General features: G+C 41.2%; 2 protein-coding genes across 3 annotated transcripts in view; both read left to right on the top strand.

Annotated features, from left to right (window-relative positions):
• Nucleotides 1-13,162, top strand: part of LOC103372598 (procollagen-lysine, 2-oxoglutarate 5-dioxygenase 2) — a 47,362-nt gene extending 34,200 nt beyond the window's left edge. For both annotated transcript variants that reach the window (XM_008302282.1, XM_008302281.1), the window contains 2 exons: nucleotides 67-796; nucleotides 13,114-13,162. In XM_008302282.1, coding sequence (XP_008300504.1) covers nucleotides 67-222 — 156 coding nt within the window. In that variant the 3' untranslated portion in view covers nucleotides 223-796; nucleotides 13,114-13,162. The remainder of the gene's footprint in view (nucleotides 1-66; nucleotides 797-13,113) is intronic.
• LOC103372600 (procollagen-lysine,2-oxoglutarate 5-dioxygenase 2-like) lies at nucleotides 651-13,167 on the top strand. Its single transcript, XM_008302284.1, has 14 exons — nucleotides 651-680; nucleotides 835-936; nucleotides 2,805-2,930; nucleotides 3,037-3,158; nucleotides 4,422-4,526; nucleotides 5,474-5,599; nucleotides 6,154-6,295; nucleotides 7,086-7,148; nucleotides 8,463-8,576; nucleotides 8,894-8,959; nucleotides 9,155-9,259; nucleotides 11,746-11,892; nucleotides 12,074-12,199; nucleotides 12,384-13,167. Exons 1-14 carry the CDS (start codon nucleotides 651-653, stop codon nucleotides 12,537-12,539), a joined length of 1,530 nt encoding a protein of 509 aa, XP_008300506.1. The 3' UTR covers nucleotides 12,540-13,167.
• Nucleotides 13,168-17,191: the final 4,024 nt, after the last annotated feature.

The following is a 17,191-nucleotide window of genomic DNA, read 5'->3' as shown; positions in this document are numbered from 1 at the left end:
AGGATTTCACAGTTTATAATCCAATTTTCTGTTCTAATTTGGCCTTTCGATCTCCCCTTATTTTAGGGCGGAGGCTGCCGTTTCCACAGGTACAACTGCTCCATAGAGTCACCCAGGAAAGGCTGGAGCTTCATGCACCCGGGTCGACTGACTCACCTCCACGAAGGCCTCCCCACCACCAACGGCACCCGCTACATCGCAGTGTCTTTCATCGACCCTTGAACCACGTGATAACAATGTAAAATAGTCTTTTGAACCGTGCTTTGCCTCTTCTTTTTTTTTTTCCCCCTCCCAAAGTGTTTGTTTATGTCATATGTTGTTTTGTGCGCCAGATGTTTTGCTGATGCATTTTTTTTTTTAAAGCAACTGCTTTAAAAGAATAATTAATTGCATTAAAAGAATCTCTGTCAAACAGAGTGTAGAGCGGCGAGGGAAGTGACAAATTAACATTTAAGATACACAAATGAGGAAGAAAAAAACCACCCCTTTGATCGCTATTGTTTTTCAAAAACCAACATCTTTCCAGGGATTATCCATACTGTAGGTTGTCGTGCTTTTCCTAATGCTGATTTAACGTTGTCATGGTAACCGTCCATTCATTCACACTGGGAGCTTCGCTAACAAATAGCTGTAGCACGCGAGTGTGCAAGATGGTCACTGTGTGTCGAACTGTGTTTCAGGTAAAAATGTCACTGAACGCATTGACGCGATGCTTCAGAAACTACTACTGGTGCTCATCAACATTCCGCGTTACTGCATTCGCCGTTCATGCCAATTATTTAAAAGTGTTTAAGAGTTGTTGTTGTNACCTGCTCTAAATGTTTTCCCTTCCAGATGTACTTGAACTATTTGGGCAACTATGTCCCCAATGCTTGGAACTATGAACATGGCTGTAGCCACTGTGATGACGATGTTGTGGATTTGTCTCAGTTGAAAGTAAGTGCTTTGAAGTAAGCTGTTTTTCTGTCTTCTTTTGCTGTGGTGAGTTTGTCTTTAGCCTCCAATCCTACGGACATTGGAAAGGGTGAAGCATTGCCAGGTCTTTGAGCATGAACCATATATCTATCAGCGACCGTCTAGACAGCAGGAGTCGAGTCCAACTCCTGAACAGATAAGCAGGACCACTGGTGCCATACACTCTGCTTCCAGCAATAATAGGTTATGTGCCTGTTCGCCCTTTTGGACCCTTTTAAAAGCGCATATGTGCGAGGGGAACTACTTGGGCAAGAGGAAGCGTTGCACAGCTGTGGTGCAGGATATGGCTTCTGAGGTTTTCAGAAGGTCTCATTTAAAGGGGTGTCACTGTCGACCAGGCTGCCTTTTAGTGGGCTCCTCAGTATGGGTTTTTATCCACAATAGTAAGTTATAGTGGTTACGCTGAAAATTTGTCAGAGAGTTCAGCCAGGGCTGGCAATGTATAGACAGCAAGAATGGCAGGCACTAGGAAATGTCTCCGGCTGTGCGGTTGCATCTGTCAAAAATGTCACCAAGAGGGGCAATGAAGCCAACACGAGATCTCAGTTAATCATTGTTTTAATCTTAAAATAGTTTGTTTGAAGCGGAACAAAATCCATCGCTTCTAACATCGAGGTGTTCCCGCCATATGAACAGCACAACGCTTGTCACAAAATCTAATATTGGGACACAAATCCCTTAAGATTTACCGTAATCCCGTAGGCTCCATAAATAAACGCACCTCGATAGTTTCACTGGAGCCGATTCAGTACAAACCCAGCTACATGAAAGGCATCTCTGTTAAAGCTACTCTCGGTGACCTTCCATAATGAATGCAGAAAACACTGCTTTTCAATAATGGGTAATTTAGTAAAGGCACTTCATTGGACTGTGCCCCTCTGTTTGTTTGGGACATAGACTTCTGGAAGATCCGGTCATGTGGAAACTCTGGCCACGCTGTGTCCAGACCTTTCTTGTGGGGGAAAACCTAGTTCACAGGAAACCCTGCACAGTTCTTTGTGTACTTTGGTTTTGGGATTGAACTTGGGTCACTGTGAGTTTCACACCACTAAAGACGCAAACAAGTGCCAGCCAGACCGCTTCACTGACTGCACCACTGTAGTTTCGTCTCCTGTGTTTAATGAAAGCCGAGGTGTTGCTTCTCTCTGCGATCATAAAAGTGCCTTTGTTTAGCTCACTGCCCTTTTTGCTACTCCTTTCACTTCTTCAGACTGTCCACTGTCTTGATGTGACAATTTAACCTCACGGTGATACATGAGTTCCCCCCTCCTTGTGCCTAAAACACAGTAATTGCGGAACTCACAAATTAGATGGTTCTACTCGGATCCCTTTTCATCCTTGGCCCAGACCTTTGCTGTGAACTGGTCAAGAGGATCAGCAGTCCAGACTGAGCTGTGTGGGCTGGAACTGAGTGTCATGGGAAAGTCTTTCCTCCTCTCTTTGTCTTTGGCTTTATTTCTTTTCTCTTTTTTTTTTAAACCCCGACTGTCTGAACAAACATTTTGAGAATGTGTTTTCAATGTGCTTACCTAGTGGGACTTTGCTAGAGTCCTAACATCAGCTGGTCTGTTCTGTGAAGGCAAAAGATGTCCAATATTTTTATGTAGACCTCATATTAATTCTAAATGTGAACTTGTGGCACAGTACACTGCAAAGCTGGGATTAAGTAGGAGTGAGTAAGTGGCGAAAGACATCTGCGGCGACTTTACTGTTTGCTTATGTGAGACGAGAAATGTCAAATTCCTCTGTGATTTATGTTAAACAGTGTTCCATCACTAAGGCCGGTTGTTTAAAGTAGTTCTAATTTGTCTCTCCTCTAATCTAAACAGGAGTATCCAAACGTGTTAGTCGGAGTGTTCATCGAGCAGCCGACTCCATTTCTTCCCGAATTCTTCCAGCGGCTCCTGACCCTGGATTATCCCAAGGATAAACTCAAAGTTTTTGTCCACAACAATGTGAGTGTATGCAGCTGCTCAGAAGTTTTTTTTCTTTGTGAGATCACTACAACGCATTTCTCCTTATATGTAGCTTCTAATCCATTAATATTGGCTCCCTGTTCAGGAGGTTTACCACGAGAAGCACATCCAGAGGTTCTGGGAGGAGAACAGGAATGTGTTCGGCAGTTTCAAGGTTGTTGGGCCAGAAGAAAATCTGAGCCAAGGAGAGGCCAGGAACATGGGCATGTATGTATGCTGCTCATAAATATATCATCTCTCAGAAACTGTGGTTTGAAGAGCAAAATTGGTGAAACCAGATGAAGGTTCAGTTGGCGCCGATTAATAGTGGTGTAACGGATCATGGTTGATCTGGTATCCACATTGAAGTTTATCCGCGATAGAGTGAAATACAGTTTCTACTGCCACTGTTCCCTTTTAAAGTAATTAGAAGGACATGTGGGGACTTCAGATCTCCGACAAGGCTAATGCGCTATAATGCAATTTTAAAGAAAGTCTTCTGGAACAACGCCTCGTATCTTTTGCGTAATCCTGTTTATAGAGAAATGAAGAAACTGCACCGAAAAGCCACCTCAGTGTGGAATAACTCCCTAAATCTCGATGTAGACTTGCAGTGACAAGATACATGAATGTATGTTCATGTAAACGGAGCAGGTTACTGAGACGGTCACATCAGCATCCGTCTCCCATATTTTTCCCTGATCCATGACTCAAAAGCCGTAATACAATCCGCCCAAGAGTTTTGAGACATGATGTAGTCTCACGGATTAATCATGAATTCATTTTAAATGTCTAAATCCTGCCTGTGTTATTTCAATATAGGGAAACAGCTGTCGCTGAACAAAGCATAAATATTTCACAGTGTTAATGTGTTGTTCCCTTGGTAATGCATTATTCCTGATGATGAACTTTCTTGATGTCCAGGTGTTCATTTCAGACAACTTGTTTTTTCCTTTGCTTGGATCGTAGTCAGCTCAATATTTATCTCTTTTGGGGTTTTGATAATGTGTCCTCCCTTTGCTGGACCGTAGACGAGTCTCGATTTGATATATTGTCGGATGCAGCCGTCCCACAGGTGGAATCTCTCTATCCCCATTTGCTCTTGTATGGGCTTCCCACTCATTGCTCAAAGTTGAGAAACAGTCTATTATCACTCTAATAATTCAATCTGTAAGGCCACATCATAGAGATCCAATCCAAAGCACAGCAGGCCTAAATACACTGGCCATGACAGCCCTATAATGAAGAAGCCCAAGGTTTATTAGAAGTCTCTAATCAAGTTCGCATTATCCTCCGGAGGTCTAAAGATACTCAGTGGGAGTCCAATTCTGAATCTGACTCTGCAATTGAAAATTGCATCATATACTTAAAAGCTGATAAATTTGAACTTGTGACAGTGATTACTTCCAAGTATTCCATTGACTGTAATCCACTCAAGATTGAAAAATTACCATTTGCTGTGCCATGTCTGTTTTTGTTTCGTTCCATCAGGGACCTTTGCCGTAAGGACGCCACGTGCGACTACTACTTCAGCATAGATTCAGACGTCATGCTCACCAACAGACAGACGGTGAAGCTCCTCATTGAGCAAAACAGGTAATGACACGGCAGCTGGAGCAGAAGCCACACTGGGGCCTGTTCAACAAACCTCCTTGGTAGTTGTTGTGATCATTGAACCATTCAATTTACCCCTCAAGTGGCAAAACCGCAGGAACATTACAGCCGAGTGAATTAAAGTTTTAAAATAAGCTGCTCTGGCTTCCTGTTTTTTGCCCGGCCACATGGAAATAGTGAAAGAGTCTGTCGCGCTAACCCCGAAATGCCACTTTGCATTATACAAAAAACAAACATGCAAACCCTTTTTTCCCCTCTGCAGCTCATGATGGGGGGAAGAAAGCTTCCCATAAACGAGATGTCATTGTGGCTGTGGCATGGTATTGTGATCTATTGGAGGCATGCGAGGCGAAAGCCTTTCTAGGATATTTAAAGGCAGCATGAGAATTCTTTGCTGGCAAAAGGGTTGTGGGAGGAAAAGTCCAATCTATCTCAACCAAGAAAATTTACCATTAGTATACTGTAGCGCGTCCATTTGCATCCATACACTATGATTTATGGTTCAATTATTTTAAGTCTGCACTGTTTATTTAATAGAGAAAAGAAAAACACTTTCAATGTGGTTTTTGGTTTGTAAGACTAAAAGAACAGCAGTGGAAAAATCCTGTGTTACTATATTTCATGCAAATTCAGAGAAATAGACCAGATTCTGGGTTTAAAAAAAAAAAAAAAGCCTGCTGCAGCAAAACTCGAATTTAGTCCAGCATGATGCATAGGTCTGGTTTGCATTACTCATTTCTACATTCTGTTACTGACATGCCAGTGATTGTAACTTTCCGGCTGGAGGGTTGATCTTTCATATGCAGCACACTGGTTTTACCACAAAAATACTCAATACATTAGGTGGCTGCCTGTCTGTGAGATTCACTGAGTTTTATCTGCTCTGACAGAATTACCATCTCTCCACTTTGTCTCCTGCTTTCCTACAGAAAAATAATTGGTCCCCTTGTCACTCGTCACAGCAAGCTGTGGTCCAACTTCTGGGGAGCCCTGAGTCTGGACGGTTATTACGCTCGCTCGGAGGATTATGTTGACATTGTGCAGCGAAAACGTGTGTAAGTCTCAAGGGCAATCAGGTTACGTACGGCTATGGCTTTTTGTATTTTCGTGCATCTGTGAGTGACGGATCTGTAAATAACAACAGTTGCACATTTAGCCATAAACCGCAAACCCTTTGTTTTGAGCTACGTCTTAGAACGCACATTTCAAAGCTAACTAAGCGGTGATTTATTCCTGAGCGTTATATCCTGAGGTGTGAAAAGCATTGTTCACCACTTCTGTCTGCATTTAAACACAAGTAGAAAATGGCATCCAGACTGGCACAGAGAAACAAATACTCACCCACCACAGGAGAAACCCAAATATAATCACCCACAAAAACTGTCTGCTATGTCATTTTGACCAAGTTGGCAAAAGGATCAGCACCTCGTTTGTCAGGCGGCCTTATTTCACCACACTACCGGGCGTTCCAATAACTTCCACACTTGTAACCATAAATGGTATCAGCGGTGAAATGTCAAAAATCTCCTCCAGCGCTCCAAGAATGCAAATTTTGATGGTTGCTGAAAAAAAATGCACACTTCCTTTCTCTGTGTTTTGTTGTTTCTAGGGGTGTGTGGAACATTCCTTACATGGCACATGTATACCTTGTCAAGGGAAGTGTTTTAAGGAATGAGCTGAAAGAAAGGAACTACTTTGTTCTGGAGAAACTGGACCCAGATATGGCTTTGTGTAGAAATGCCAGAGAAATGGTAAGAAGGCACGACCTCCATCTTTTGGGATTCATGTTTTAGGATTATGAATGTATTACTGTTATGGAAATATGAAGTTATCTCTTCTAGAAAAACATGTCTGCATAGGGTCATAGCCACGTTGAGGGATATTTATAATAGACAATAAATTTTCTGTATTTACGTACTAAAATAAGAATCAGCACAGCTAGTTTAAAAATGTAACTGCTGACAAAAGTCAACAGCTCGACGGAAACCAAAGACTGGCAAGTATGAGTGTTTGTCTTTGTCTGTCATCAAGGCATGACCCTCCTCTGTTTATAGTTGCTCTATGGTGCATTAAGGTTCTCCGCTCCACTTGTATCCCATCATCCTCCCCTTTCTTCTGCCCTCATTGTCATGACCACAGTCAGTGCAAGCAGTTGCAACGCCCGGATGGCTATCTTACGAAACCCCCTCTCGTCTGTTACACGTTTTTTTTCTCCCTTTTCGCTTGCTAGCCCTTCACCCAGCTGTGCTTCGTGTCACTGACATGTCACCTGCGCTCAGCACTTAACTGCTGCCACGCCTGATCCAAACTCAGACTAAATTTGGATTGCTCGCTCCTTTTCCCAGCATGCGTTCTTCCCACGTTAACCCACAAAAACATCAGCTTCAGAGGGAATCTTGCTTCATGCAGGCGCATTTCCTCTCCTCCTCAGTTCCTATGTATGTGACACATATATATATATATATATTTCAACTGTCACTCTGTCTTCTGAAATAATCGTTTATGTTATCCTGTTTACATGATGCTTCTCCTTTATTTTAGACCAGTCACAGAGAAAAAGACTCCCCTTCTCCGGAATCATTCCATATGCTCAGGCCCCCAAAGGTTTCCATTTGTTTTTGATTACTCTGTATTCTGAAACATCCATTTCCAATGGGTTAGCAATCAGAAGCTGATTTGAGCTTTGATTTATTTCATAGGCAGACTCGTTCTCTCATGCAAAAGACTTGTACCTGATTTGATTAAAGATTGCTTGGCTGGGCAAATTGAACTCTGTAAATTTGCAGGTATTTGAATGATAACATAGAATTTCTTGTGCTTCTTACATGCATTCTCCATTGGAAATTATATTAATACACCATTTGTATTTCAGATTGGGCAGTTACACACGCATAGTTCACATTTTAACACTGAGTTGCTGTCTGTGCTGCTGTCTTTGTCCTTGCATAAGAAACTCGGATGACTGGCAGCTCTTTGGAAATTGATGTTGACCTTTTTTTTTTTTTTCTGATTGTGATGAGTTCAGGTTTAAAGCAGATTTGTGTCAGCTAGAGAGAGAAAGACCTGTTTTCTGTTCTGTTTCTTGTAATCGTTTCCGAGAGGAGATCACGGAGGAGAAAAGAAGGTTAGAGAGTCAGTCCACATGCAAGTCCCCTGTCCTGATGCTTTACCCTGAACAGCAAAACCCTTACGGCAAACATATGTAACCAGCTGCTCCCTCTAAACCCACTGACTGATCTCAGACTAGGCTCCGACAATATTTCTTTTTCGCTCACGTAAAGCATCTGGTCTAAATTACAGCTTTCACAAGATGAATTTGTACATTAGCATTTTGGAAACGTACACCAGGAGGTTGCAAAACCATCCCTAATTAATCTTTTTTTTTTTTTGGTTTTATGCAAAGCCTAGTCTGATAGTGAGTCCAAATCCACACCTACACAACCCTCTCCCCATGCTTCACGGTACAGGGAATACTATTCCTGGATTCGCTTTGTCCCAAGCACCCCTCTGCTCCTGTTCTCCCATTCCTCTCCCCTCACTTCCCAACCCTGTCCTGTCCCCCCCCTACCCACCACCACCAACACCCCTGCAGCCCTCCACCCATAAACACCCATAAATAATCTTAGATTATTTATATGGTATCTATGTCTATTTCGGTTTGATCTAAGTTGAACACAATTGATTTCAGTGTGTTTAAACACACTTGAATCAGACTTTATTCTCGTTTTTGTGCAAATGAAGCTCTTTAGTAGTTTGCCACAAGTTTGCCAGTGTAAACCACTGATGAGTCCTCATGTACTGTAGATCTGCATGTATTACGGTTATGAAGATATGGTTGAGACACTGGAGATTTTTTTTCTTTTTTTTTTGCCTCTCTAAGTTTTATGAAACTGAACAAACTTTTCCTGTTTGCTGCAGGGAGTCTTCATGTACATAACCAACCGTCACGACTTCGGGAGGCTCATTTCCACAGCCAATTATAACATTTCTCATTACAACAACGACTTGTGGCAGATATTTGAAAACCCTGTGGTAAGTCATTATGATCTCTCATTATTCTTCACGCTCAAAAAAAAAATAACAAAAGCTGTTTTTCTGAAACAGCTAAGATAAACAAAGGCCACCTGTAAAGGTTATTAGCCATAATGGAAGGATTACAGATGTGAAACAATTCTGAAATAATGACTTCAGTGTGATAAGGCTCCTGACTGATAGGGCTTTGTGATTCTCTCCTGTATTTGGCGAGCCGGAAACTGCCCTCGGGGAAAGGGGATTAGTTCTGTGAGGTATGCAGGTCAGGAAACAGTCCAAAAAAATGTCCACTAATCTGAAATTCTTTCTACTTGCAGGACTGGAAGGAGAAATACATCCACCCAAACTACACGAGAATTTTCACTGAGAACTTCCTGGAGCAGGTTTGTATTTACATGTGCATATCTGCATGTCTTCAAGACAGACAGTGTAACAGGATGACATAATGTCGCACAGAAATCCCGCCATCTGGTTTTAACATGAGTGGATATTACATTACAGTCACAACAGCTCCAGGACAAGGTGTGATTCAAGTCTATTCTCAGTAGTCTTTTTGTGTGTGTGTGTGTGTGTTACAGCCTTGTCCAGATGTGTTCTGGTTCCCAGTCTTTTCAGAGAAGGCCTGTGATGAAATAGTTGAGGAGATGGAGCACTACGGCTCATGGTCGGGAGGCAAACATGAGGTCAGTACTGTTAGTTCAGGATCCCTGAACACAGAACAGCAGTCATCACACTGCAGGCACGGCACAGTACTTATTTTTTCAGTGGTAATGTTCACACACTTTTGTAAGTGCAGCAATGTGCAAAGAATAATATTATGGCTGCTAATAATTATTATTTTCATTCTCCATTAACTGCTTTTGCCTCATTAAGTAATGGTTTCATCTATAAAATGTCAAACAACCAGAGCAAATGCCCACCACGTGTCACCACAGGTAAAGATATTGTTGTTTAATTGCTAATAAGAGGTCAATAGTGATGCTAGCAGGGTGGTGAGGCTACAAACGGCAGTGTTTTGAGTTCAATCTAGTGTCAGTATGCTGGAATTCTCACAAAAATGCTAATATGAAGATGTTTGTCATGTATAATTTTTTATCATGTTTAATATAACATTGTACTTTCATGTGTAAACATGTTTTAAAAAATCAATCAGGGCTATAAAATCTAAACAGACTCAGCTAATCATGATATAAGACAGAAAAAAAGTTTCAAACACTGACTAGCTTTGTTTCCATGATGCATTTTTATGTGCATATTTGTCAATCAGATTAAAAAGATTGATGGGAATGCCAAAGTTTGAAAGGCTTATACAATGGCTTTAGGTTTATGGGAGATGGAAACATCTTTCTCAACTACGTTTTGGCTTGTTGAACATTTCATTAACATGACTGTTAACTTTCTGGCTCCACTTCTCATGCAGAAGAATTTCATTACAGCCAATGTAACCGATACCACCATGTTTATTTGTGCCAAATATGTTCATGGAGACAACTCACATTTTCTGGTTTTAGATTATTTGCAACGTTCCAAAAGTTTGCTTAAATTCACTTGACAATTATATGGAAATTCGGCTACTAATTTCTAGAGTTATAACCTAATTAACCACTTAAACCTTCAAATTGTTGGCTATTTTTCCTCAATTATTAGTCATTCTGATGCTAAATAACATCAAAGTTTGCGTAAGTAGGTTATCAGTCTTATTGTACTTTACAATTTAAATTCTCACGACGCTAACATGTAAATGTTTATTAGGTCTATTTTTTAACCATCTCTACCATCATGTTTTAGCTCATGAGCATACGAACATTTGCTAGGGGCAATAGCCTGGCTAAAAACTCTAAAAAGAGTCTGATAACTACGATATACAGCTGATAAAGTTGCAAACACTTATCAGTCATGTTTCCATTGCATATTTTTATACACACTTTGATATATCGTATGAAAAAAGATTGCTGGAAGTGCCAAAATGTGAAAAGTTTCTACAAACACTTGAGCTGTTTTTCGGAAACAGGTTAATGCACTTCATCAGCTTTTTTCAAGTTCTTTCATGACGAACACTTAACTCCCATGACTGATAAACTTTCTGTTTCCACTTCTGGAGAAGAAGAATTTTATTACACCCACGCTTAACAAAGCCTGCGCTGCCACGTTCTGACGACACCATGCAGCCTCGTTTATTCACTCCAAAAAAGTTCATGGAAACATGCAACAATTTAAAAGTTTGCTTCAAATTCGTTTGACAGTTATACAGAAATTCATGTAAGTACTAAATAACCCCAAACAGATGTTTGCGACAATAAGTTACCAATCTAACACGCATAATACTGTATGTTTACAAAGTCAGCAAAGTTCCAGACACCTTAGTTCCTTTGTCTAACCTTTAAAAGAAGCCATTTGCTGAACTTTACTCAGTAAGTGTAAAAAAAAAAAAAAGCATTCACAACTTTTCTATCGCCTGAGTTAGATAATTACAGTAGATATAAAACCCCTTAATGCATCATAGTGGTGCTCTGTTAGATGTGCTTTATCAGACCCAAACACCAACACAAAGAAGTGGAATAAAGGAAACAATGCATCATGCTGTGCTGTAAAGTTTATTTGAGCAACCGTCCCTTTGTTGTCTTGGATGACGGAATCATCTGCTACTTTCAAGATACCTTTTATAGCCACTCGTGGGGTTAAATGTACGCCAGATGTATTGTAAGTGGGCCTACTACTTTTTAAATCTTCATGTCAGACACAATCTCACACATAAACACGAGATTAGTGTATAGAGTACAATTTTATTACCATCCTCTCCAGGTCCACCCTTTAAATACAACAAAATAAAGGGTTATGATGTTGCGTTTTACTTTTATGGCGTCTAATTCATGTGGCCTGTTTTATGTAGTTTGAAATTGGTCAATTAATGTGTCGCAAAGTTTGCCTGCGAGACCGAATGCGTACAGATACTCTCCCCCGCACGGGTCATTGGGCCTCACACGGGCCGACGACGGCGCAGCCTGCGGTTTGAAACACACATGCACTCTCGCAGGCACATCATCATCATCGCTTTGAAAACCGCGGTCGCGCACTTTGGGGAATGGCGGGTCATTTGTTCCATCGTTAATCACACCGCGGCCCGCTTTATTTTCTCTCCTTTTTTTTTTTTTTTTTCCCCCCCTCCCAGGACAAGCGAATCGCCGGAGGCTACGAGACCGTGCCGACGGATGACATTCACATGAAGCAAATCGGGTTTGATAAAGAGTGGCTGCACTTCATCAGAGAGTTCATATCACCCGTCACGTTAAAAGTGTTCTCTGGTTATTACACGAAGGTTAGTGAAACAAAAGAAAAAGCGCTGAACCCCACCTCTGTTTGCGCAAAAGCTCAAACTGTGGAAATTCTGGCCTGTTTTCACATGCATGCGACATTCTTTGGTAGTTGTGGACAGATTCTCCTTCGGACAAAGATACACTAACTGTCAACTAACTATGATGTGTTTCTTTGTGCGGCAGGGTTACGCTTTAATGAACTTTGTGGTAAAATATACACCTGAGAGGCAGGCGTACCTGAGGCCCCACCACGACTCCTCCACCTTCACCATCAACATCGCCCTCAATAACAAAGACTCAGACTTTCAGGTAAGGGTTTGTATTACGGGAGATGAGTCTCGAGTTGGAACATCTGGATGTCATCAAATGTGATTTCATCTTAACTTTTCCACTTATTTATTTTCCTCCCTAATACTCCTAACCTCACAGGATTTCACAGTTTATAATCCAATTTTCTGTTCTAATTTGGCCTTTCGATCTCCCCTTATTTTAGGGCGGAGGCTGCCGTTTCCACAGGTACAACTGCTCCATAGAGTCACCCAGGAAAGGCTGGAGCTTCATGCACCCGGGTCGACTGACTCACCTCCACGAAGGCCTCCCCACCACCAACGGCACCCGCTACATCGCAGTGTCTTTCATCGACCCTTGAACCACGTGACAATAATGTAAAATAGTCTTTTGAACCGTGCTTTGCCTCTTCTTTTTTTTTTTCCCCCTCCCAAAGTGTTTGTTTATGTCATATGTTGTTTTGTGCGCCAGATGTTTTGCTGATGCATTTTTTTTTTTAAAGCAACTGCTTTAAAAGAATAATTAATTGCATTAAAAGAATCTCTGTCAAACAGAGTGTAGAGCGGCGAGGGAAGTGACAAATTAACATTTAAGATACACAAATGAGGAAGAAAAAAACCACCCCTTTGATCGCTATTGTTTTTCAAAAACCAACATCTTTCCAGGGATTATCCATACTGTAGGTTGTCGTGCTTTTCCTAATGCTGATTTAACGTTGTCATGGTAACCGTCCATTCATTCACACTGGGAGCTTCGCTAACAAATAGCTGTAGCACGCGAGTGTGCAAGATGGTCACTGTGTATCGAACTGTGTTTCAGGTAAAAATGTCACTGAACGCATTGACGCGATGCTTCAGAAACTACTACTGGTGCTCATCAACATTCCGCGTTACTGCATTCGCCGTTCATGCCAATTATTTAAAAGTGTTTAAGAGTTGTTGTTGTTTTTTTTTTTTTTTTTCTACCCTGAAAGGATTTATTCAGAATTTTCATTAAATTAAACTTTGATTTATGCCCAGTGAAAAAAAAAAAAAGAAATCTATTTTTGTAATTTTGCACTCCAAAAAAAAAAACAACAACAAATAGACAGAGCTCAATATGAGTTCTGTTGGGATGAAGTTCAATATTCTGTTTTACTTGAAAGGTTTTCCTTCTCTCTTTATTGGAAATCAACAACATTCATTCGCCTGATGGAAAATATTTCTGCAATGTGTTCTTTTTTTTTCTTTTTTTTTTTGACAGATGTGTGTGACTGGATTTTGAAACTCTGCAAATAAAGTTGTTTAAGTTATTGTTAAAATGTAATAAAATTCTGTATTAAAAAAATGAATAATTTTCTATTTATTATTCCGATTGTGAGTTGCAATTGTGCGTTTAAAGCACACACTGGTCAGGCTTCCTTTACAAACAGCAAACTGTAATTTCAGATAGTGAATAATCCAACATCAAGACATTCAGTTCTCTCTCTGTGGATTCTTCTGGCAGCGGTGAAACAATGTCTGGATGTGATCACGGCTGCAGACAGACTTCTATTGTGTTATCACTCACGTATCAGTTCGTTTCCCAAGTCTGAACACTTCACCTGGAGAATCAATCAGGCCTGACCCGGAGCTGAAGTAACGCTCGGCTGCGAAAGAGAAGCGCTGGAGTGTTTTGGGGGTGTGGTGCGATGATGTACATCAGTGCAAATGTAGTTCAGTTTACCTTAGGGGCCGAGTGTAAACATGTACATGTAACCTTATGAAAGTTGTACAGACGGGGGCTTTAAAACTGATGACAGAGCAGAGGGGGAAACGTTCGGAGGGTGGAGCCTCCACCAGAACTGTCATCCTTTAGAAAGCGGTGCTCATTCATCATAATCCTGCCAGCGTTTTAATCAGCCATTTGGACTGAGCAATCTGATGAAGCATGATTAAGTGCTGAGGCAGAAACACTCAACAATCTGTGATTTTTTTAAAGCATTTAAAGCCTCTCAGTGTGCACCATGTAGAGACTAAATACAATATCCACCTCTGTCTTGTACTTCACTTATGAAACACTATCTGAGGTCTCTCCTTCCTATCAAATCTCATTAGTTTCTAGCACCCAAAGCCTCCAGAGACTTGCCTCTTCCCCCCTGAGGGCCATGTTTTTTACCCTGCAGGTTTGACTCCCTCACCAGGCCCTCGTTTCTGCTTCCCTGTGAAGCCAGGATGAAGGCTGAATGTCTGAGTAGCTGCTACGAAGCAGAGTCGACGCAGGGAGAGGGAAGGAGGAGATTTAGGTCAGACTGGGGGACGGCTCTGTGCCTGCTGAAAGAGCCCTTTGTGGCCATCGTTTCCCCTGAACTGCCCAGTGTCCAGACCCTCTGAAAGGTGACATTGATCCCGACCAGGCATGCAGGAAAAGCTCCGTAGCTACTAAACAAGCAGATTCTCACAGGAATGGCTTTATCAAAAGGCAGAAAAATGTTTTAAGCCTGATGTATTTGTAAAGTCAGAAGGAGGGATAAAGTGTGCTGGGTATTTGAAATGCAAAGGCAGGTTGTTTTAGGTCATTTCCTCCTTTGATTAATAAGAGTCAGCTGCAGAGTGCAAGTTTTTTCAAAGTAGTGCACGCTGGGTTTAACCCAATGAATACCCATGCTTTAGGGTATGTTTGGTGTTTGAGATGGGAAATGAGGTCCAGTGATGTAATTAACTAAATGTACTCATAATTCAAAGGCACTGTTGCGGGAATATTTTAATTTTAAGACACTTTCGACTCCACTACATTTCAGAGGAAATACTTTTTAGCTTCACTACATTTATTCAGATGTAACGAGGAGTTACTTTACAGCAGATTAGGACTTCAAAAAGCTTAAAAACCAGAATATAGTGAACGATATAAAACACAAGGACTTGCTACATAGTAAATTAAGCCACTTAAGCGTATATATTATGAGCAAAATCAGGTCTGCTAGGTCAGTCAGCTGCACTGTTTGAATGCTGCTCGCTTGTTAATGCATCAATAGTCAACTCGTATAACATAAAGACAGATCACCATTCTGATGCCTCGTGAAGACTTAAATACTTGAATTTTGCTCATAATACTCACATAATCCTGCTTCAGTAAAGTCCAGAACGCTGGACTTTTTTACTTGTATCTGAGTATGTTTACATTGTGGTCTTGCGACTTTAACTTAAGTAAAAAGATCTGAGAACTTCTTCATCCGCCACCGATCAGCTCTTCTACCAAAGTAAACCGGAGCGTGCCACTAACTGCAGGGTGCCCAGTGACAGATAGTGATTTAGCCATTACCACAGCACACACTGGTCCTGACCAAACAAAGGACTTAAATTAAGTGTTTACAGTCCTGCAAGAACCCGAATGCCTGAGGCCAGCCTATGTGTGGTCATATCTGGTGCCCGTGGTTTGGAGGCCGTTGGTTTATGTGGCAGTTCTACGAGCAGTTGTTTTGTCTGTCACTGATGCACTATTTACCTATTTACTTAGTTAGTCATTTACCGCTTAATCTATGTGTGCCACCCTTGTAACCAACGTCCCACAAGACATCCAGTTAAAATGGTAACAGGCAGAATAATGTTTATTCTAAAACCTTTTCTTTTTTTCTCCCTATATCCAACTTACTTGTACTCTTTTCTCATTTGTGTTACTTTTGTTAGGCCGTCCTAGAGACTGTCCAAGATGGTGGGAACATTGGAAACCATTCATTGAAATGACATGTTGTTTTTATTATTACTAAGCCAATGAAATTAGTCCAAACAAAGCAACTGTTCAGATGTTAAAATGGGCAACAAATATATCGTTTAGTTAATCTTTTTTTTGTTATTATTTCCTCATTAATTTGACTGATATATACAATGTTCAGGTGTGGATTTAGACACCTTTGGACTGTGTATTTTTGGCACTTGTGGAGCTAAAACAAGTAACACCGCCTATGTTCATCTCAGTGAAGGAGCATGTCACCCAGCACAATAATGCGGCTTAATCATTTTGGGATAATAACAGAGACATGTGGCACAGACAAATTAGCCTTATTAAGTAGCGTTTATGCCCTCACACATAGTGGCGCGGGCCAAAAGTGACGTCATCACTGCTGGTAAAATGCACTTTGTTGTGGTTTCTGTGTGCCTGAGCCTGGATATCCAACGATCGGTGTCGTTTGCATGTGCAAAACGGGTGAGCTGCAGTCACAAATGTGTGTTTCTCTACAATCTATCAACATGGGAACACAGGGATTCCCAGATGACTCGAGATGGGATATTCCTGCAAAATAAAAAAAAAAAACTTGGAAAAGATGAGATGTTTTGCAGTGGAAAAACCTACCATTGTGTTAGTGTTTGAAGGAAACTCTTCCCGTTCATTACTTCTTTCATTGCTACGCCTATTGTATTGGAGAAGTCTGTGGCAAGTCAAGCACGCTTAAAGTGTGAGCACAGAAGGTTGCGGGGTTGTGTTGACGTCATGGTTTGCGTATACAGTGAGCAATGTGTCAAGCACAGCAGCAGCTTTAGACTTTGGCAAGTGAAACCTATTCACTGTTGGTTTTGGTATGAGGGGATTTGTTTACAGCCTTATTAATTGATTGGTCGTCTCGCAATGTAGTTTTGAAACAGATACCGTGTGGTAAATAAATATCAGAATTATATGAAGCCGAGGCAAAATCAACAAATGCTCCTGAGGAATAAACCATCTGTGCCGATTGCAACTTGTTGATCCAAAAAAAGCTCCATATGAAGTCGGCTACGTATGTGTGTGTGTGTGAGAGCGAGATATATACAATGTCCTGCATGGTTAACTCACTGTAAATTTCTTAAATTGTGTTTGGAGAGGAGGGCGGAGGAATAGGGGGGGTCTCCAGGCTCAGGCGCTGTGCAATTGTGAGTTAGGCATTAGTGGAAAAGTACTGGGATGGAACACAGATAAAGTGAGGAAACGTTGGGTACAGCTGCGCACAAACACATTTCAGTACATGTGGGTTGTGTGTTGGTGGGTGAGTGAGGGTCCGGGTTGTGTCCTCTTTATTTTTCC

The sequence above is a fragment of the Stegastes partitus genome, unplaced genomic scaffold (assembly GCF_000690725.1).
Source record: "Stegastes partitus isolate 25-593 unplaced genomic scaffold, Stegastes_partitus-1.0.2 Scaffold1785, whole genome shotgun sequence".
Lineage (NCBI taxonomy): Eukaryota > Metazoa > Chordata > Actinopteri > Pomacentridae > Stegastes > Stegastes partitus.
The sequence above is the reverse complement of the archived record's forward strand: the minus strand, read 5'-3'. Positions and strand labels throughout refer to the sequence as shown.